General features: G+C 38.0%; 1 protein-coding gene across 1 annotated transcript; it reads left to right on the forward strand.

Annotated features, from left to right (window-relative positions):
* Positions 1 to 525: 525 nt before the first annotated feature.
* Positions 526 to 21,516, forward strand: LOC135782901 (uncharacterized). The gene is made up of 15 exons (XM_065293389.2): positions 526 to 578; positions 1,032 to 1,156; positions 1,241 to 1,403; positions 5,042 to 5,234; positions 6,495 to 6,560; positions 8,588 to 8,647; positions 8,992 to 9,114; positions 9,200 to 9,268; positions 9,380 to 9,454; positions 10,157 to 10,262; positions 10,345 to 10,406; positions 10,479 to 12,585; positions 12,768 to 12,938; positions 20,281 to 20,325; positions 20,418 to 21,516. The coding sequence occupies exons 1-15, from the start codon at positions 526 to 528 to the stop codon at positions 20,660 to 20,662; spliced, it is 3,663 nt and encodes a 1,220-aa protein (XP_065149461.2). The 3' UTR covers positions 20,663 to 21,516.
* Positions 21,517 to 23,688: the final 2,172 nt, after the last annotated feature.

Below are 23,688 nucleotides of genomic sequence, written 5' to 3' on the forward strand. Positions count from 1 at the left end.
CGGATATTTAATTGATACAGCAGCTGCATTATCAAACGACTAAAGTAAGTGATGTGATTAAATAATGAAATACTTAGTTTTTAAGTGCTTATAAAGGGGTCTAACTCCATCCATAGCTAAAATGTTATACCTTATATTTTGTATCTACTATACTTTTTTTTTACGATTATTATCTTTATTAAGCACATGTCCATCACCCATAGGAATAACGTTACATTGCTACCTTGAAATTAAACTTATTTTCTAAACATTATAAAATAAAGTATAATGTAACATAACTAAAAGTGTTTTTAAGTTGTTCGAGGAATTTTTAAAGAAACTTTAAAGTATATTTACAGATTGTTAACACACTATAGCTAACTTGCTAATGTAAAGTACACAGATAACTAATTAAGTATCAGAGATCGTTATTTAAACGTATACATTTATTGTGTGTTTCTATTCAGCTCTCTATATTTTTTTAATAAGTCAATATCTGATATTTTAATATTTTAATATCGCATAATATCTGACTTGTCATTGTTAATGTCTTGTTTGGAAACTCAGCACCTGGATACGAAGTCATATGTTTTTGAGAGGTGAGTTATAAAGTTGTTTAATCATGTGTTTAGCTTGTTTGTGCCATTTAAATTAAACGGGCTTTTTGAACAGTCATAAAGCGGTTAGCGCGATGCTAACACGCTAACGGATCAATATAAGTTATCAATCTGTCAGTCTTTGGTTTTAAACAGTTTTCTTTTTAATATAATCGTACGAAAAACAGCTATATGTCCTGATACTGCGTTGCTATGACTACAGCCTGTGGGGGAGGGCAGCGTTCTGAACTGTAATAATAAATTACTGTTCTGCTTGGTTTTAAGAGATTAATAAACACAGATGAATATATGCTCTTATTGATCCTGAATGTAATGATAAATCTCATGTGGAGTTTTATTTCTAATGAAAACTAACAAACAATATGATTATGTGATATTTTAAACATATTGTAAATTATGTTTAGCATTATGACAGTGTTTTCTTTTGTGGAGCAGTGAGCCTGATGAAAACATGATGAGGAGAAGAAGAAAAACCAATCCAATAGAAGAGGCTATACAGTTCTCCCTGAACAATAAAGATAAAAATGGATTCGAGATCAGATTTATTAATGACTTTAAAGGTGAGTGAAATGTTTTGGGTGAAATTGTTTAATAAAGCTGTCTCGGGTACATTACTTGTATAATTTTGTCCTTGTCCTCTTTAGGGAGAGGTGTATTCAGTTGTACTGAGTTTGAGAAGGGAGATTTTCTGATGGAATACAGAGGAGATCTCATTAGCAAAGAAGAATGTGAGCGGAGGCAAAAAATATATCATAATGCCCTCAAAGTATTCATGTTTGAATTTCGCTTCAATGGAAAATTTCTTTGGTATGTAGTACAAATATTTTATCTTTATATATGCTATAATACAGTAAAATGTGGCTATTTTAGTTGAGTGTTTTATTGTGCTAATGATTTAAGACCGGTGTTTACCGTTTAATGCCTGGTGAACTAAGGGGCTAATCACACCAAAAGCGCTTTAAACGCTTGGAAACGCAAGGCGCGTTCTTAAAAAAAAAGAGCAGTGCGACGTGGCTTTTTATATTGCTAAGCAACCAGGGAGTCAGCTGTCTTGTCAATCAAATATTAAAGCATGAGCGCTCTTTTGCTGTTTACTGTCATATTAGCAGAAACTTTAAAAAGAGAGTGCATGCTTTGACCTTGTTTGAGGGTGAGAGGTGCACAAACACGCAGGAGAGAGTGAGCGAGTGGAGTCTGGTTCTTCAAAGCAACTGTAAACTTCACTCACCACAACGTAAGGCCCGCCTCTCCCCTCATTCGATTGGACAATGGAATGACGTCGGGCGCTTCTCCGCTCTCACACTCCTTCAAAAGCGTGCTGCGGCTGGCGGCAAAAACCGCAAGGCGTTCGGCGCCCATAAACAACGCGCAAACGCTCCCTGTCCATAGAATATCATTCATAAAAGGCGCCTGCAACTGCCATAAACGCTTTTGGTGTGATCATCCCCTAATAGGGGTGGTTTCCTGTACAAGGTTTAGTCCAGAACTAGACTAAAATGTTAGAGCTGTTTAAACCGAATATGTAAATAACTAATATTATTTACAGAAACAGTGACCTTAACAGAGAAGTCTTGAGCACTAAAACTAGATATGAGGGTTTTGCTGTGTAGATGCAGCAAGTCTAGAAACAACAAAAAAATACGAAGCTAATACAATTCAAATGATGAAGAAATGTAATTTAAATGTAACAGTAAGTGCAGATCAAGGACAGTTGATGCAGCAGATACTGTAGATCACCCTTGTTTTCTTAGGATTTACAATAATTCCGGTTATCTGAAATAATTTTAATGAGATAACTATTTCATATTTGTGACAGACCTACACACAGATTAGGGGTGGATGATAGGACCAAAATCTTATATCATGACTTTTAATAAGATCTTTAATGCCATAGAATTTCATAATTCTCACAAAAAACTTATATGCTCAACACACAATCATATTCATTAAGTAATAAATGTTTTTAGCATTTTATACTTTATTGAGGTGTTTGTTCTTTTCATATATTTTGAAGTAGGCTAAAAATAATATTTGGACAATTATTAAACAGGTAGTTCACCCAATTTAGAAAATTCTGTCATTTATTACTCTCCATCATGTTGTTCTAAACCCTTAAGATTTTTACTCATCTTCGGAACACAAATGAAGAACATTTTGATGAAATTGAAAGATTTCTTTGCCTCAATTGACAGCCTACACAACTACCACTTTGATGCTTCGAAAAAAGTTCATGAAAAGATCATAAAACTAATCCATATGATTTAAGCAGTTTAATCAACTTTTTTCACTGTGCTCCTATATTTCTTTGTGTGCTCCTAATATGTATAAACAATAACGTACAGAACACAATGCCTCAGAAAATCAGATCTGCCTGTTTACACGACAGTTGCTTAGGCACATATTTGATTTATATCTGATTTATTTCCACATATGAATGAGGCCTGAAACCTATCTCAAAATATCCGAATGTATGCGTTTTTTTCCCTGTTTACACAGCCTTAGAAAACATCCGATCTGTGTCACATATAAGCAAAAAATCGGAATTGGGTCACATTTCACTGAAGGTGTAAAAGAGGCCTTAAGCCTGATTTATAGTCGTGCGTAAATTCTATGCCGTAGCTACGGCGTAGGCTATCCGTAGCCTGACGTGCACCTCGCAAAAATGTTAACAGCACGTCAGTTCTACGCGGACCGCAAGCGCTGTGATTGGTCCACCAGAACCCCTCCCGTCAGGTAAAAAAACTGTGTCATATGTATTTCAATTTGCGACGGTAATAACAAAGAATGGCCAAGTTGAACTCAAACTGCAACAAAAGTCGCTTTTTATTTACTTCCATCACTGCTGGTCTTCCCAAAACATACACAACAAGTTGCTGTTTCTTCATTTGTGGGTTAATTTGCCAAGCTTCTTCTTCTTTGACGGTCTCGCTGCTACTGTGGTTACACGCGTGGTTACTGCCTATCAGGGGTCTGCGCGCGTGTTTGCACGTCGACGCGGACAACGACGCAAAAGTATAAATGAAAACCGACGCGGAACCTACGTTGTCGCGGCTACACCATAGGACCTACGCACAACTATAACGAGCCCTTTACACATGCATTTTCTTTTTCAGCTGTTTACTATCTCTTAAGACCTAAATGGTTGTGTTTATGAGGATACTTGCAAAGGGAATTTTGACACATATGTGTATTTAAGAGCAATAAAGTAGTAAAAATGCTCACGAGGTCAATGAGCAGCGGATGCACAGTGCTTAAATACATGTACAAACGTTACATTTTTTTTGACCACACGCACAGCAACATGTTGTGTTTGCATAACCTTGATAGAGATGATTGTCCAAAATCTGAACTAATAAACTAAAATTTCTACTTTAGCTAAGGTCTAGTCCAAATTCTGTGTCCAGGACACTGCCCCTTAAGGAATATTCGGTCTCATTCACTAAGCATGCGTGCGTGAGATATGCGTACAGATGTTTTCACGAACAAATTATGATTCAGCCAAAACGTTCATATAAAAATTTATTCTAAATGTAAGAAAAAAATCAAGAACAACTAAAACCACACGTACACCATAATCACATACACTATAATCAAATACTAGTCTATAATTATAATGTTCATTATAATGTTGATATATAAAATTTATATTATTATGTTTTATATTTTCTGTATTATATATTATTATAGACATTTTCTGTACCGTATTATTATTATTATTATTATTATTATTATGGGGATATTAAACATTATTATAGCCTACTTATTTTTTCTACACATATAAAGAAGATGTCCATAATGCCAAGCCTTTACACTTCCCTTTTTACTTTTTAGATCTCTTAATGCCTAGTATAAACGTTATGTAAATGTAAGGAGAATTCCAAACGTCAATCACTTGTTCTCCTGTCCATTTTATTTGAGATACAAATGCGTGTCTGTTATATTAATGAAATGTCATATTTGTTAATGTATCCAATACTTCTTTAATGTTACTCGGATGGACAAACAACACTGGATTCCTCTAGCAAAACCTCCCAAATAAAAAATGCAAAGCAAAACAGAATATTATCGGTAATAAATATGATCATGAATTTCTTTTCAAGCTCTTTTGCTTTGGTGACAAACTGCGCTGTGGAAAGCCCTTATATGGAGCTGGTTTGGGCATGTTTTATGCAAATTGTCAACCTCTTGCATGTGGCTTCACATGTAGAACCCTCCAAAATCACTAACGTAAGAACAAGTATAAGAACAAATTCATGTGCGTACGCATGTGTTGTAAATTAGGTGAGAAGTTCAAGTATATTCCTTTAAATACGAAAAACATACGCAGGTATTAGTGAATGAGACCAAGTTATTGTTGGTACTTATATTTACAATTTTTTTATTTCTGTTTGGAATTAGCAATAATCCATGATCTGTTAATGAGAGTTGAACTGTGGTTTGTTTAGTGTTGATGCAGCTCGAGATGATGGCTCCCTTGGGAGACTTGTGAACGATGACCATATTAACCCGAACTGCAGGATGAAGACTATCCATGTGGATGGGAAACCTCATCTCTGTTTATTTGCCATAAGAAGCATTTGTCCGGGTGAAGAGGTCACATACAATTATGGCGATTCAGAGTGGCCATGGCGATGCAAGGTATTTAAATCTTTATGATAATAATTATTGCATTATTTTAAAGTTTTATGTGATAAATCAAAGTGTCTACAAGAGAAGGTTGCTTACCTGGCCATGTTAATGCAGGAGCATAATTATTGTATATTTTTTGAAGAATGAATGTGCCTGTCTAGTTGTTATATATGTATACTCTGTGTTGTGTCCTCATAGACAAGGCTTTTTTAATAATAACTAGTTATTACTGGGACAGTGTTGTGTACTAGTGTTTAAACATGTGTATGACTAAATGCTGTTTTAAGAGAACACTGTTTTATGAGGACATCATCAGATCAGATCATGCTCTTGATGCCTGTTCTCTTGACTGCCAGTGTATAACTAGTTTTACAAAAGCCTTGTCTATGAGGACACTAGTTATTACTGGGACAGTGTTGTGTACTAGTATTAAATAAACATGTGTATGACTAAATGCTGTTTTAAGAGAGCACTGTTTTATGAGGACATCATCAGATCATGCTCTTGATGCATGTCCTCTTGACTGCCAGTGTAGCTATTACTATTTTTACAAAAGCCTTGTCTATGAGGACACTAGTTATTATTAGGATATAGAGATGGGAGATGTTTTGTGCCGGCAAGCTCATACAAAATTGAATTTGTATTAAAATGAAGTTAAAATGAGTTAAAGTTAAAGTTAAAGAGTTAAAATGAAGCTGTAATAGAAGGCCTTTTCTGTATAAAAATTACAGGAAGGGAGGCAAATATAGTATACTAAAACCAGTGGCCGGTTGCATAAAACTTTAAGACTAGTCTTAAAAGTTAGTCATGAATTTTTTTCCTTCAAGACATTTTAAGAATGTTACATAGAAAGATAGATTGGTCTAATTTAAATCCAAATAATAAGACTGATTAGCCCTAACTAACTGCTAGTTAGTCAGAATCATTCTTAAGACGCAGTCTTAATGTCACGGCTATGTTTATGCAACCGGCCACAGGGTCTAATACTGTGCTCATGTATTCACTTAATGTGTACAGAGTTTGTTTAACAGATATTACCATAGAGAAACAAATACAAGAAAAACTGTAAGCTAAATGAAGATATCAAAGATTAAAAAAACTATTACTTTTGATAGATACAGTAGTCAAGTCTGGATACTGTAATATGCGACCAACTGGGTAAGCACATACCAGAGTAGATGGAGTTCGTGAAACAGCACAAACATCGGAGCTATACTGTTTTCAGAGATTGTAAAATATTTTATACCTTCACTTCTTGTTTATTTTTAGATGACAGTAAAGAAGCAGTTGAAACAACAACCACAAGACACTGCCACTAAAAATGTATCCAGAGAGGTAAAGATTGCACACTTTTTTCAGTTATTACTGAAAATGGAAATTGACAGTGTACCCCATCCCAGAATGTTTAAAGGGCGTGTTGCAGGTTAACCACCACTGTCGATTAATGGGTACATAAATCACTCAAGATATGTATATCATTTTTAAAATGTCTCAAAAATGGTCTTAAAGACCACTTTTTTTACGTTTTTGGTATTAACACTTTTTTTACGCAATTCGGCGATGACGTCACGTTGGGGATAAGTGGAGAAAGCCTCAGCCAGAGCCATAGAGATAGATGAGACATTTATTGCTGTTTAATACTTACGTATATAATTTGGAAATCATATATACATCGTAGGAAATATATAATGTGTTATACTGCAAAGTTACCATGCTAATTATTATTTATGATATATGTGGAGATAAATAAAACTTCGCAAATCTGCTGATTTGATCCATTCATGTCCTGACCACCAGGCTAGAGATTTTTAAACATCCTTAATCCACACTTACTAGTCTATCAAATAATATCTCAAATATATTGTTTTGTGAAATAAAAGGATGCTTTGTTATATTGTTTATGTGATCATAACGAATCACACGATCATTTTATACAAATCACACGCTCATTTTATACGCAGAAGCAGCAGCTGCAGCACACTCGGATCCGACCGCCTATACTGTAATAAACAGGCGTTCGGCGGCTTTTTACATCAAATAATGTCAAAGGCTATGCCATTTGAGGAGAAACCGCTCATTGATCACCGTATTTTTATAAATCCTTTACATGGTTGGACCTGCCGAACAGGTTGAGCACTTTTATATACTTTGTTGAGCAGAGAGGCTGCACAGTTTGACCAGCGGGCTGCGGGAACAGCCGCACATCACGCCGCCAGACGGTGTTGCTAATATAACTCGAAATGTATAACTATTAACAATCGGCCCACCGGGAAAGTCCCGACTCTCCCGATTGCCACTCCGCTACTGGCTGTAAGGAAGTGAGTGCGTTTTAGTCGCTGGTCGACCCCGCGAACAGATGTGCCTCACTCAGTTTCCAGGATTTGACATGCTGCCTAAATCTGTTTGTGCTGAAGATCGCATAAAGTTACACCCATTTCAGGCAGGATCATGGACCCCCTCAAGCCAGCACGCACGAGTATGTTATTTTTTTGTTTACTTTCTACACGAAGTGCTAACGTTATGCTATCTGTCTGCCTATCTCTCTATACTAGCCTATCCATCTGTCTGTCTGTCTGTCTGTCTATAATCTGCGTTATCAGAACTGTACTTTACTCGTCTCTCTCTAGTCACTCTCAGTGCTCGCAATGCAGCTTTGGTAAATTCTCTCCCCAGCGTGACATCATACAGTGCGTTGTGGGGGAAAGGAGAATCATTGCAAACCGCTGTAAATTGCACACATTCGTTGAAAAATTTAACCTGCAACTTTAAAATGTCTTCTTATTTAACACACCTGATTTAATTCGTCAGCTTTTTAGGGAGACATGTTAACCATTCTGGAAGGAGGTTAATGAATTTAAATGAGGAGACATCTAAAACTTTCTGGGTGGGGGTACTTGAGGAATAGGATTGGGAAGCAATGCCCTAGAACAGTGGTGCTCTAACTCAGACCTGGAGGGCTGGTGTCCTCTAGAGTTTAGCTTTAACCCTAATAAAAACACCTAAACATCTAGATCAGGGATGGGCAACTTTGGTCCTGGAGGGCCAGTGTCCTGCAGAGTTTAGCTCAAACCATAATTAAACAAACCTGAATCAGCTAATTAGGGTCAGGCATACTAAAAACTTTTAGGCAGGTGTGCTGAGGCAAGTTGGAGCTAAACTCTGCAGCACACCGGCCCTCCAGGACCAAAGTTGCCCATCCCTGATCTAGATCAAGGTTTCACTAGCCATAGGAGAAATTTGGAGGCTGTGGTGTTGTGGCAAGTTGGAGCTTAACTGAGTCTGGGCACCCTGCCCTAGAAACTTTGAATTGATTTTCTGTACATTTTTATATGAAAAGTTATATTACATTTTCTTTTTATCAGATGGGGCAGGTGCTATTAGACAGTGCTGACTGTGATGGTCGTACAGTGGCTCTTGATCAGGTAAATAAGAGATGTGCATGAAGAGAATAAAGTCAAATTTGAGACAACTGAGCTGTTGATATAGATCCCGGTGCTGCAAATGTCTATGGGGCGGTTTCCCGGACAGGGATTAGCTTAATCCAGGACTAGGCCTTAGTTTAATTAGGAAATATAACTAGTTTTAACAAACATATCTTACTAAAAACATTACTTGTGTGCATTGTGAGGCAAAACAAAGGGCCCTGATGTATTTTAAGATATGTCAGTGCAAGATGTTTTCAGTTTGGACAGCACTTAAAAATGTTTTAGTCTAGGACTAGTCTAATCCCTGTCCGGGAAACCGCCCCTAAATGTTTGTCTTTTAGACTTATAGTGAAGCTCAACACACTATGGATGCATTGAACACATTATCCCAGTCAGAAGTCAGAGATGAAATCGATGAATCAATGGATTTGACTGTTTGTACTCCTGCTAAAGAACTGGAAAAGGTATTTCAGATGTGCTGCTTTTATTTTTTTTAATTTTTAAAGCTTTTGTCTGTAGTAGAACCGTTTTCTCTGTCCTGAATTTCAGGTTACCCTTGAGAAGAGCCAGTTGGCGTTAGGGAATCAAGATTGTGTTGAGAAGAATGGTGGTGAGAAGGTAATATTGTTTTAAAGAGATTTGCATGATTTAAGAAAATGAGAACCTGTATTATATCTGTATCTGTTGACCTATCAGTCTCAATATTTGCTCCTTGTTTTCTATTCCTAGAATTCTCAATTGTCCCCAGTGCAATTGTTAAATGAGGACCAGAGTTTTCGTGCACCTACCGAAGGACTCAAGCAGGTGATGAAAATGTTTTGGTGTGTTGATTGAAACTGGATCCTAGAATATGCTTTGGTGCTGTGAGAATATTACTCTCATTAAGGAAATAGTTGAACATTTTGTCATTTACTTATCCTCTTGTTTTAAACCTGTATGACTTTCCTTCTTCTGCAGAACACCACACAAAAGGAGATATTTTGAAGAATGTTGGTAATTGAACAACATTGACACTCCTTCAGTTCTATTGTATGAATACAAAACCAATAGAAGTGAATGGGTGCCACTTTTGTTCAGTTCCCAACATTCTTCATAATATCTCCTTTTGTGTTCTTCAGAAGCTCTAAACCCATACAGGTTTGAAATAACAAAATGGTTATTGATGACATAATTTTAATTTTGGGTTAAACTATTCCTTTAAATGCTATCAATTCAAAAACAATACATTGCGATGTTATACAAGCAACTTTTAGGCCACATTGGTGAAATACATGTTGCTTTTGACAAGTACTTAAGATGTGTCTAATTCATTTATGTGCATTTTGCATTCAAAATTTCCTTTCATGTGTCTCTTAAAAAAAGTTTACACACGTTTTTGAATTAATAAGGTCTTTTAAGTCATTTAGTCATTAAAATGTTTTCTTTAATGATTGTTAATAGTTTGGATGACGTGAGGTTATAATATAGTTCTACATGTATGTACTGAAATACTCTTTATCTTTGCAGGTCTGTAGACATGATGTGACCTCTACAACAATATCGAGCATGGACAAGTGTGCAGCATGTGTGGGACCTGTTGTGGCATTTAAGTGGATTGGACTGAGATGTAAATGTTAGTATGTCTTTTTTGCAGCTTGATACTTGCCATATGACACAACGGTTGATGACTTTCTCCTACATGATTTCTTTTATAGTGTGCTCCAGCTTTTGGCACAAGTCCTGCTACTTCAAATTGTATGACAAACAGTCATCAATGGTAAGACATCATTTCATTTTATGCTTGCCCAGTGAATTGCTTTAAAAGTAATCATAAATATCTTGACAACAGGATACAAGTTCAGAAGAAGAGCTGTCAGATGAGGAATACATACCACAGTCAGAGAGTCAGTCAGACAGTTCAGAAGATCTGACAACAAGAACAGAAACTCAGGATCAAGCTAATCACCCCTCACTATTAAAGAAGGTTGTCCCCTCACAATTTAGTTTACCTGTACCCCCCCTGGATTCATATCAAGGCAAAGGAAAACAAATCTCAATGGCAAGGGAAGCTGAGTTTGACTTACTTTGTCATGAAGAGGATGTTGAACTAGATAGTAACTCAGATTCAGATTTGCGCAGGGAAATAGATGTGGTGATGTCATCCCCCTCATTAATCAGTGAAGAGGCTTGTAGTGGAAAGCTCATGAATGCAGCAGACGGAAGTAAGGTGCAAGAGAAAGGGCAAATAACCAGCATGCTTGAATCAGATCAATGTGTGCAGTCATCACAGATCTCATGTTCAGCAAATAGTAAGAACTACTGTTACATCTGTGGGAAACCCCAGTCCAAGTTAGCACGCCATCTGAAAACTCATATGTCTGAATTTGAAGTAGGACAGGCACTGTCACTCCCAGTCCACTCAAAGGAACGCAAAGCGATGCTACAAAAACTCAGAAACAAAGGCAATTATCAGCACAACACAGATGTTTTACAGTGTGGAGAAGGGGCTCTTAAAATGAAAAGGGCACCAAAAAAAGAAAAGGATGCAAAAGACTTTGTGCATTGCATGTACTGTAAGGGGATGTTTGTACGGAGAGATTTGTGGCGTCATTTGCGAAAATGTCCCTCAAAACCAAGGGATGCTGGTGAAGAGCAAGGGAGGACTAGGGTTTTGGGTCTTGCAACTATGGCAGAGTCGACACACAGTCAGCAGATCTCTCAAGGAGTTTGGAAGCTTTTGGGTGCGATGAAGCACGATGACATTTCTGTTGTTGTTAAAAATGACTGGAGTATTCTTCAGCTTGCACAGTCGTTCTTTAACAAACATGGACATGACTCTACTAAATTTGAGTACATCCGTCAGAAACTCCGCGAAATTGGAAGATTGTTGTTGACGTTGCGTAAAGAGTTTTCTATTTACAGTCTTGAAGAAGCTGTGAAACCTGCTAATTTCTATCGACTTATTCAAGCAGTCCAGAGGGTGTCTGGCTATGATGAAGAGAGTCACTGCTACAAAAGCCCAAGTCTTGCACTCAAACTGGGTCATTCATTAAACAAGATCTGTGAAATCATTCATTGCAGAGCACTCATGTCTGAAGACAAAGAACTGATTTCCTCAACAGATACATTCAAAAAGCTGTATTCCTCAAAGTGGTCCGAGTTGATCTCCCACTCTGCACTTGTCACAATGAATGAGGCCAGATTCAACAAGCCATCGACCCTGCCTTTCACCAAAAACGTACAGTGTCTTCATCAGTTCCTTGAGAAGAGCGCACATGCTGCCTTTGAGAAACTAAAAGAGACTGCGTCACCTCAGAGCTATGCAGCACTAGCCAAAGCAACTCTGGCAAGAATGATTGTTTTTAATCGCCGGCGTGCAGGAGAGGTGTCAAAAATGCAGCTTAAAAGCTTTCAAGAAAGGGACAGCACTTCTCTTCACGATGATGTTGCCTTGGGTCTTAGCAGGTTTGAACAAAAACTCTGCAGCCATTTCAGTAGAGTTGAGATCAGGGGTAAAAGAGGAAGGAAGGTGGCCGTTCTTCTTTCACCTGATATGGTGGATGCATTGACGCTGCTGGTCAGAAGGAGAAGTGAGTGTGAGGTGCAGGACACCAACAGTTTCTTGTTTGCTAGACCTAACTGCCTAAGTCATTACAGAGGCCAGGACTGTATTAGGGTCTTTGCCAGTGAATGTGGAGCTCAACATCCAGAGTTTCTGCGATCAACACACCTAAGGAAACATGTGGCTACTCTCTCTCAAGTCCTCAACCTGAAAAACAATGAATTGGATCAGGTTGCCGATTTCTTAGGGCATGATATCCGTGTACATCGCGACTATTACAGGCTGCCAGAAGCCACAACTCAACTGGCTAAGATATCGAAATTACTGCTAGCTATGGAAAAGGGCTGTCTTCCTGATCTTCAGGGAAAGTCCCTTGACGACATTGAGCTTGAAGGTATGTCCATGCTAGCGTATGTGGTTTAGTTAGTCTTATTACATTTATAAGGAGGGTTTGAAGAATGATGTGAAGTCTTATTCAACAGTTGAGTAAAGAGTGGGTGTCATGTTTTGTATTGTTGAACTGTATACAAAATGAACAGATTCTTCTCATGTTGTAAATGTCACTTTTACTTTAAGATGAGATCAGTGTAAATGATTCTGAAGACAGTGGTCCCGATGAAAGTGATGCTGAAGATGATGTCCCTGCTCCTGCCTCCAGTCGTGATGTTTCTGCTGCTGCCTCCAGTCGTGTTGTTTCTGCTGCTGGCTCCAGTCGTGTTGTTTCTGCTGCTGGCTCCAGTCATGCTGGTATGTTAACTCAACTCTGTTATGTATATTTGTTTATTAAAGGTGCTCTGAGCGAATTCACGGGTTTTAGGCCATAAAATATTTTTTGTTTTAATACAGTAAACATCTCCTCACTATCTGCTAGCTGCCTGTCCCCTGAACACACGATAAAAAAACGTGGTCTCTGTAGACAGCACAGTGGACGGAACTTAACTTCTGGTCTCTGTTTGTTCAATGGTCTGGATAGTGGCTAAACTGAACTCTGGAACAAAAATCTTGTTAAAAAAACTCCTTTCATAAAATGTGCAGCACACAATCGAACATTTGGACTGTAATGTTCTGAAACGTTGTAAATAAAATCTTACCGCCGTTTTTTTAATGTTTACTCTATTGGAAGGCCAAACAAAGTAGTTTGTCTTTCGCAAAGAAACACCGCGTACTCGATATGGCGGAAACAACAATACTACAGCGTGATTGAAAGTAACACCCTCTATCTTTGCATATACATTAGGGTGGTGTTATGCAAATGTTCAAACCAGTATGACGTCTAATTGACCTATGGCTAAGCCACGCCCCCAAATGCAATGAGCCAGTCACAGTGCGCATAGCAATCCAATACATTCTTTCCCTCCACGTCCATTGAAATCCATTGCAGTTACAGGGTTCGTACGGGTGCTGGAAATCCTTGAAAATACTTAAATTTGAATGTTGTGTTTTTAAGGTTAGAAAAATGCTTGGATTTTATATAAAGGCCTTGAAACTGCTGATTTTATTATACATTGCTTTTATAATATTTTAATGTCTTACTGAATAGTTTTCTTTTAAAATAAAATAATCGTAATTTTGCAAAAAAAACAACAACAACAAAAAAACTGGTCGAGTCTGCGCATGTGGCTAGACTATGCCAGGCATTTTGAATGTGCGCCCCCTGACGGAGCAGAAAGGGAGATGAAAACATGCCTGGAGGTTGCCGCTTCAATCTTCGTTGGCTGGACGACGAAAAATACAAATTATGGCTGAAAAACGGACCAAATCCTCGTGTTGCCACTTGCAAAATATGCAAAAAGGACCTGCAGCTCTTCACCATGGGAGAGTCTGCACTTTCAAGCCATATGAAAGGTAAGATTTGAGGGGTTTCAACTTTTTGCCACAATCGCGAGCCAACCAATTTCTCGGAGAAATGTAAAATGTGATTATTCAATTTTCATCAGATTGGGTTGGAAATGAACAGGGACTTGAGGCAAAACTGCCACAAAATTAACAAAAGATTTTTCCAAATTCAAGTTAAGTATGCATAAATGCCCCCACACAATCTGTTAAGAATGTTAAAATGAAATGTGGACGGATTACAGTTTAGTTGCTTTAAAATACTTTTGTTCGGTGTATGGAGCGAGGGAACTGATTCAGACGCACACAGTACTGAATTCTGCAGTCTCGTCAGACATCAAAGTGTTAAAAACGATATTTGCCATTAATTTTGCAGTTTATACAAGCAGATTCTGTGTTTACCGGGAAATTCGCGAGTGCTTAATGAGCTAGTGTTGTAGTCTACGGCCGTGTACACCAATGCATTTATGCCTGCAACAGTTTTGTCCGCGCTTTGCGTTTTTTTTTTTCATGATCAGCGCTTAACTGAGCTTGTCACGCTTAGCTCGTCAATAGGCATGTTTGTCTACATGCGGCCCTGTAAGAACTGACGTCAAAGTAACACGAGAACGATTAGAGAAATCAGACGAAGTCTGTTTTCGTCCCGCGCTCGCGGTACTTTGACGTCATCCGGCTGTCGAACTAATGCCTAAAATGGTTGCGTTCCACTCCAGTTTTTCGACCATTTGAACCCACTTCAAGTGTTCTAGCAGTAGTGGGCACTGGTACAACGTAAGCAATGACTTACATTCGAGTGAATGAGACGGAGGGAAGTTAGTGAGGGAAGGTCATAAAAAACGAACTGGAACGCAGGGCCTGTCATGTTTCACTCAGTCGTCCAATCACAGTGGAGAAAGGCGGGACAAAGACTGATAAACAAAACAGAAGTAGCTAGGGAATGTCTATTGCTGGCTTTCTGTATATGATTCAATCCCAATTTAATAATTTGGTTTTTGATGCTAGTAAAATAACCAGTTTGAAGAATGTCAGCAATATGACATGCCTTTTCCCCACAAACAAAAATTTATTTAATGTTAAAATTTATCAACATTATGAACTGACATAAACCGTACTTCTGCAGCATTTAATAATCTTTGTTAATGTTAATTTTTAAAATGAAAAGATAGTCAATTAGTTAATTCATTGTGAACTAACATTACCAATAATTTAACAGCTAAATTCTTATTAAGTAACATTAACAGAGATTTATAAATACCGTAACAAATGCATTGGTTATAGTTAGTTATTTAATACATTAGCTAGTGGTAAGAAATTAAACCTCATTGTAAAGTATAAGCATAATCTTTACAATATCAAGAGCCTTAAGCAACAATAATACATTTCTTGTAATACTGTGGCACTACCCTGTAATTAATTCCTTGTTCATTCTTGTTTTTGATTTATATACTTAAAAAGCTATGCTACATTAACAGTATTTTTATCTTCATACTAAGTTATATTCATGCATCATTATATTAAGGTCTCATATTTTTTGGTGTTTTTATTTAGGAAAAAAACATCAAGATCTAAGTAGAAGACTCCTTCATCCAGGCCCTGCAATGGGGGATTTTTTTCAGCACACAAGCAATTCATCAAGCAGCACAGCTACATCTACACATCCAAGCAGCAGTGTAGGGAGAGCCAGTGCAGTGGAAGCAGCCAGTGGGGTACCAATAGGAATTGCACATCTACCACCCACAGGTTCATCTAATCCACTGCAGTCAACCAGCAACTCCCAAGGAATCATAAAAACATTTGTTAGCTCTAATCCAGCACTGAAAGCAGAAATATGCTGGGCAACAAAAGTAGTAACAAGCCACTATTCATACAAGTCATGTGAGAACATAGGGGATATTTTCCAAACCATGTTTCCCGACAGTACCATAGCAAAACAGTTCAAATGTGGGGGAAATAAAGCAGCATACCTCACAGTGTTTGGGATAGCTCCTCATTTCTCGTCCCTGATGAAGACCAATGCCAAGAAAGAGTCTGGTTATGTTCTTCTATTTGATGAAAGTTTAAATCGGGAAATGAAAAAAAATCAGCTTGATGTTCACTTGAGATTCTGGAATGATAATCGGGTAACCTCAAGGTATCTGACATCTTTTTTCTTGGGCCACCACACTGCAGAACAAATGTATGACCAGCTTGAGACAGTATGTTCAGATATTGGCTTCCACACCCTGATTCAGCTGTCGATGGATGGCCCAAATGTAAACTGGAAGCTCTTCTCCATGGCCCAGCAAAACATAGAAGAACAAACAGGCAGGAAAATGGTTAATGTTGGAAGCTGTGGTTTGCATGTACTAAACAATTCCTTCAGAGCAGGGTGTGCATCCACAAACTGGGAGCTGGGAAATGCTCTTTTAAGCCTTAAATGGCTATTCAAAGATGTACCAGCTCGTAGGGAGGACTATACAGAAATGACTGGTTCCATATACTTCCCTCTTGATTTCTGTAATCATAGATGGCTGGAAAATGTGGAGGTGGCTGAGCGTGCCCTTCAGATTTTGCCTTCTCTGAAAATGTATATCCAAGCTGCTAAAGCAAGAACTGTAACAGAACCAACTTCTAAATCATTTAGGACTGCTCAGAAGATTGTTCAAGATGACCTCTTCCCAGCAAAGCTCAACTTCTTTCTAATGGTGGCTAAGGAAATCAAACCATTTTTGACGTTATACCAGACAGACAAACCCATGTTGCCATTCATGAGTGGTGATCTCACCAATATGCTTAGGAGTCTAATGGAGAAGTTTATCAAGCCGAGTGTAATGAAGAATGCAACTACTCCAGTAAAGCTTCTACAAGTTGAATATGCTGACCCAGTCAACCACATGGATGTTACCAAACTAAAAGTAGGATTTGTCACAGAGCGAGCCCTGGAGGAGCACATCAAGAAGAACCCAGATGCTGGGAGGCTTAGGCTGGAGTTTAGGCAAAACTGCAAGCTGTTTTTGCTAAAGATGGTCTCCATGCTTTTTGAAAAGGCTCCACTCAAATATCCTCTTGTAAGAAGCCTGTCAGTTCTGGATCCAAGGGTGTTCATCAAGAGCAAAGAGGTAAGCACCCGGAAACTCACCACTGTTCTGCGTCTCCTTGTGGATACAAGACGCATTGAAGAGAAATGCTGTGATGAGATTCTGAGGGAGTTTGGTAATTTCTATGACTACAGCCTGATGACAGCATCAGATTCCTTTAGAAAGTTCAACCCAGAAAGTGGAAGTTTGGATGTATTCTACCATGAACAATTATCAAACAATGCAGAGTTTCACCATCTATGGGAGGTAGTAAAACAACTTCTGATCCTTTCACATGGCCAAGCCTCTGTTGAGAGAGGGTTTTCCGTCAACAAGGAGGTGATGGTGGAGAACCTCAAAGAACATTCATTGATTTCCCAGAGAGTTATTTATGACCATGTGCGGAGTGTTGGAGGGCTTCTCAACATAGCCTACACAAAGGAACTACTCCTCTCTGCAGCTGCTGCCAGACAGAAATATCACATGTATCTTGATGACCAAAGACGTCTAAAGCAAGATAACCAGAAGGCACAAAAGAGAAAAGGACTAATGGCAGAGATAACAGAAATAAAATCCAAAAAGAAGAGACTAGAGGAGGATATGAGGGTCCTCTTGAAGTCTGCTGATGACAATGCAGAAAAAGCTGAATCACATGGAAAACTAAGCTTCATTTCGAAGTCCAATGGTCTTCGAAGAGCAGCAAAGGACAAGGAAAAAAGTCTGGAGACTTTAGAAGAACAGCTAACCGAAAAACTGAAAGAACTGAAGGACACTCCTTAATACTGCAGGTCTTACCCTGTTTGGCATAACCTTGGTTAAGCCAACTATATATTTTTTGCTCTACTGATTTTGTTGTTCATTGCAGTTTCGTTTTGAAATGTCTTTATTGCAGTTTCATTTTTGCACAATTTTCATTGTAGTTTTTTGTACTTGTGTTGTTCATTGCAGTTTATTCCCAACTCAACACCTTAAAGGGCACTTACAATGCCAATTTTAAGTTATTGATAGTTTTATGGCAGAAACAGCTAAACGAAAAACTGCAGGACAGTCCTTAATAGGTCTTACCCTGTTTGGCCTAACCTTGGCAAAGCCAACTATGTATTTTTTGCACTACTAATTTTGTTGTTCATTGCAGTCATATTTTGAACTGTCTGTATTACAGTATAATTTTTGCACTATTTTCATAGCTGTTTTGCACTTATGTTGTTCATTGCAATTTTTCTCCAACTCAGCACCTCAAAGGGCACTTACAATGCAAATTTACGTTATTGATAGTGTTATGGCATTTGTTTAAAGTAAAAAAAACAGAAGACAGAAAACGGATGTTCAATAAAGCATTTATTGAAATTGAAGTTATTTGTCTAGTAATTATTTGTAATTTGTTATCAACTAATCTAGGTTATATAGGATGCCATGTGAACTTACAGACAGGTGATGCATTTTAAACATCTTTTCCTTAAAGTTGTAATTTCATTTTAGGTCTTATTATAGCAAAATAGATTTAATGTAACAAAGTACATAAATGTGTCAACATGTAATTTACCACAGTTTTAAAGTGCTGAAAAATCATGAGTATGCACTTTGAAAAATGCTGGAAAAGTGCTGGAATTTGATGTTGGAAAAGGTGTACGAACCCTGAGTTAGTCAGTTTTCATTCATTTACTCAAGTTATTTCTTGTCATTTTAAGTTGAAAATGGTCAAACGGTGTGCAATGGGGTACATGCAACTCCGACACAGGTGTCCCGAAAGGCACTAGGTGTATTTTTAACCCTTTCCCAAGCCACATCTCAACCGAGATAAGTGTCTGCTGAATCCAGATTAAGTTATGCGGTAGACCACAACACCAACTAAATGTGTATAAATTAAACAAGGATGTCTACATCTGTTCTAAGCTAAGTCAACAACGTATTTGAAGGTTATCTTTAATATCTCTAAAGTAACGTTACCCTAACATTAGAAAATGTTAATGTTAGCTTCTAGCTGCCGTTCGGTAACTTCGAGATGATATATAGTCTTTCTGTCTCCAAAAATCATCAATTGCCTCCTGTAAAATGTCTCCTCCTGTGATAGCTGCCATAGCGCCTGTCATCGAATGTTGATTGATTGTCCGAGTGAGTGGAGGGGCGTGGCTTAACCATAAGTTAATTGCATTGGCGTGTTTGAAAAAGAAAGATTTAAAACTTTAATTTTTGCAACTTTACAGATCTTTTATATGCACAGACATCTTTTAACGCGGATACAATGAAAAGCAAGACCGCACATAAACCTGATTCGACCCCCGTTATATTTTTTATGATTGACGGAAGTGCGTCTATGAAAGAGTGACGTATTATTTGCGACTGTAATGTGGTATACTGAGGTGCAGCAGTACTCCATGTAAGTGTTCAATATTTAAAGCAAAGACGTTAGTCTGTAATTCTCATTATGTCAATTATAATAATGTTAAATAAACTTTAATGTTTACTTAAAGGTGTAGCAAAGGATTTTCTCGAATTTTACAAAAGAACCGCCTTCTCCACTTTTTTAAACAATGCAATTGCACAACACTCCTGATTGACTAGGAGGACCAATAGTCTTGATGATCCACCCGGAAAAATAAAATCCTCTGCAATACCTTTAATGGATGATTATATAAGTTAAATTAGTTAAAATATGTAAAGAGAAAAAGATTTAGTAAAAAGAAGCATACAGTAAGTTTTACTGTTTACATAAGATGTACTAACTAGGAGTATGGTAAAGATGCTAATAAAGAGGTTTACCATAAACAAGAATTTATCTGTATTGGTTATAAACATATAATTATGCATGAAACACACTTGGATGTAGTTTCTGTGTTTCTTTCTTTCTTGCCCCAATTCATGACTCTGAAGCTACCAGATTAAGTCCTGGTGCACCAGTGCCCTCTCAAATGTTAGTCTAGAGCCCTGTGAGATCAGATATCTATGTGGAGCATATCCATTGTTGTCAGAACTGTCCATACAAAAATCTCACTGGAGTATTACAAATGATGGCAAAGGAATGTTTAGAACTGTAAACTGATGTTACCAACTGACATACTACAGCAAATTATAAATAACTGGGTTAAAACATTTTGTGGGGGTGAAAATACTATAAATGTGCTTAAGACTTTTGAATTGTACTTTATGTGTGTTAAGGATGGTTGAGCTGTTTTCTTATCAGTGTATCAATGTTGTCACAGCAGATATGCAGATGCCCATTGAAACGGCTGCTGAAGTTTGTCCAGGTACCTGAGGTTTTACATTAGAACACAGCCATCAATGTAAGTACATGAACTATAAAATGAAAGCTTACTAAGGTATGCATTCTTGTGCACAGAGAGTGAGACTGAAATTGGGAACCCACGGAAAGGTCAAAAAGTGTGCTGGTCAACCGCTGAGGTTACGGCTGTGATGAAACACTTCAAATCACACATAACTAAAGGAAAACTGGCCACATTGACTGAATGCCAGCAGTGTAAGACTGCTGAGGATCCCATTTTGGCAAGGCGCACTGCACAAAACATTCGAGATTTCGTACGAAATCGCGGCATTAGTTTGAAAAGAAAAACCCAAATTAAGTGATCGATCCTTGTTAGTCGATCAGTATGCCAATTATTTGAAAGTGTATTCTTGATTTCTTTGTTGCTTTTCTTGACAGCTTCTAGAGTTTATCTTCGTGATAGTTCACCCAAAAGGGGAAAATCTGTCATTTACTCACCCTGTTGTCATTTACCCTGTATGGCTTCCTTCCTTCTGGAGAAGGCAAAGGAAGATATTTAGAAGAATATTTAAACAACGGAGGTACTTGTTGACTTGCATTGGTTTGTGTTCATTCAATAGAGGTAAAGAGATTCATTTTCCATTTTTTCTTCAGTTACTAACATTCTTCAGAATATATTCCTTTGTGTTCTGCAGAAGAAAGTCTGACATACAGAGTTAAAATGGTGACAGAATTTCCATTTTTGGGTGAACTGTCCTTTTACAGTTTTTTGAAACTATGGTGAATTTAAGTTTAGTGAGGGCATCTTATGTTTCAGTGCTTTGTCATCTTCTCAGCGTGCCTTGTTTTCAATGGGCAATTTTGTTTAGATTACAGTTTACTCTATATGGCTTTTGTTGCAACCTTGAGCCGGTTACTGGGCCCTAACACTTTCAATGTTCAAATACTTTACAAGTAAAAATATGTTATATGTGCATTTTTTACTCAGTAAATTGGCACATCATGCTTAAAGGGATAGTTCCCCCAAAAATGAAAATTCTGTCATAATTATCCTTGGTTACAAACATTTCTCAAAACATCTTCATTTTGTGTTCATCAGAACAAAAAAAAATTAATACAGGTTTGTAACATAATGAGAGTTAGATAATTATGACAGAATTTTAATTTTTGGGTGAACTATCCCTTTAAATCTCTTGGTTTACCAGTTTGTATGGTAATGTGCTATTAAAACACTTTTGTCCTTAAAATGTTGTTTGGTCTTTCATTGTGTATTGTAGGGGTGATCCAGTTCTCTCAAGTCACCTTAGTCTTGATTATACACAGTAGTGATGGGAAGATTCCCTGATGTGCTTGGTGCATTGTGCAAAATGTGTTGTTCCAATAATAACACAGATATGTGTCTAGTTAGGGACAACACATTAAATGTTTTATATACTGTTTTAAGAGTGTACCATATTAAATTGCAAAGCTTATACCACGGGTCTGTTGAATGCTGTATTCTGATTGGCTGAGAAATGTTCCGTGGGTATGCATTCATTTCTGATAACCGCACACCTAAGTTGTCAAATGTCTTAATAGGCACCAGAGCAATGTTTGTGGTAACCGTGGTATAAGAGGAATAATTGACTCCGGTACTTTGAATTATTTGAAAATAATGTCACCTGGGTGTGCATTATTTTCTTATAATTCAATGGCCCGTCGTCAATTATTCCTTACATATATTATATATTTTAAATGTATCGCATCGTAGGCTATGCATCGAGATGCGTATCACATCAGACTTAGTTTTGGAAATGCACATCCCTATTACACAGTGTTGTCATGTTTGTGTTGTGTATGGTAACGTGCCAGTAAAACACATTTGTCCTTATAATGTTGCCAAATCATATTGTGTATAGTATGGGTGATCGAGTTCTCTTTAATCACATTGGTCTTCACAATACACCGTTATCACACGTGTGTGTTGTGTATGGTAACGTGCCATTAAAACACATTTGTCCTTATAATGTTGTAAAATCTTTAATTGTGTATAGTATGGGTGATCGAGTTCTCTTTAATCACATTGGTCTTCACAATACACAGTTATCACACGTGTGTGTTGTGTATGGTAACGTGCCAGTAAAACACATTTGTCCTTATAATGTTGTAAAATCTTTAATTGTGTATAGTATGGGTGATCGAGTTCTCTTTAATCACATTTGTCTTCACAATACACCGTTATCACACGTGTGTGTTGTGTATGGTAACGTGCCAGTAAAACATATTTGTCCCTTTAAGCCAGCAAACTTACATCTTTTGTGTATTGTAAAATTGATGTCCTCATAAATCAGTCAGGACTTTACAAACACCAAATTTGTCTAGGGCGGGAACTTTTTGGAGGGGGCGGGAATGGCCTTCTGTACCACCAAAATATCATGTTGTTATATTATCAGTTCTGTTGTGTGTATAATAAATTTGAGGCCAGATATTTCATCTGCAGATCAAAATAATTTTTTTGATATTGTTAACATCTCTGTAGGGCATTGGGAAAGGTGGGTCCCTTTAAACCACCACCCTACTGGTTTGGTGATCAAAGTCTTTATAAACCACAAAAACCAGTGCGTGCGTGCGTGCGTGCGTGCGTGCGTGCGTGCGTGCGTGCGTGCGTGCGTGCGTGCGTGCGTGCGTGCGTGCGTGCGTGCGTGCGTGCGTGCGTGCGTGCGTGCCTGTGCGTGCCTGTGCGTGCCTGTGCGTGCCTGTGCGTGCCTGTGCGTGCCTGTGCGTGCCTGTGCGTGCCTGTGCGTGCCTGTGCGTGCCTGTGTGTGCGTGTGCCTGTGTGTGCCTGTGTGTGCGTGTGCCTGTGTGTGTGTGTGTGTGTGTGTGTGTGTGTGTGTGTGTGTGTGTGCCCTCTGTGGGCTCTGCCAGGGATAAATTAGGTGGAAATTGCTGTATGTCTTTAGTGGCAATTATATCTCCTCCTCTGAAGTGAAAGCATGCATTAACTAATAAAGCACGCATTTCTCTTACAAATGAACATCTCAGTTTCTCCTCCTCAAGCTGATCAATAACTTCATAAATATCAATTAAATCATAAATAGCATCTGAATATTCTGTAGGTTGGATATTTGATGGATCTCCAGCCTAGGATGGTGAAAGAAATGGGTGCGAACAGGCTGTTTTTGACGTTCGATTTTGTATATGAGGTGCACTGTAACGTTTTCATGCAAAATTGCATTACTTTTCACATACTAATCCATACGGCTGTTTCCATTCTCCTAAAAATGAACAGCTGAGTTCCTGGTTCTTTGGAGCCCATCGCTCAGAAATACACAATATGTTCAGATTGGTAAACTGGCCCAGTGTGTTGCGATTCACTAACCACCTCCCACACGTTTTCCGGAAACACCAT

Source organism: Paramisgurnus dabryanus, chromosome 15 (assembly GCF_030506205.2).
Source record: "Paramisgurnus dabryanus chromosome 15, PD_genome_1.1, whole genome shotgun sequence".
NCBI lineage: Eukaryota > Metazoa > Chordata > Actinopteri > Cypriniformes > Cobitidae > Paramisgurnus > Paramisgurnus dabryanus.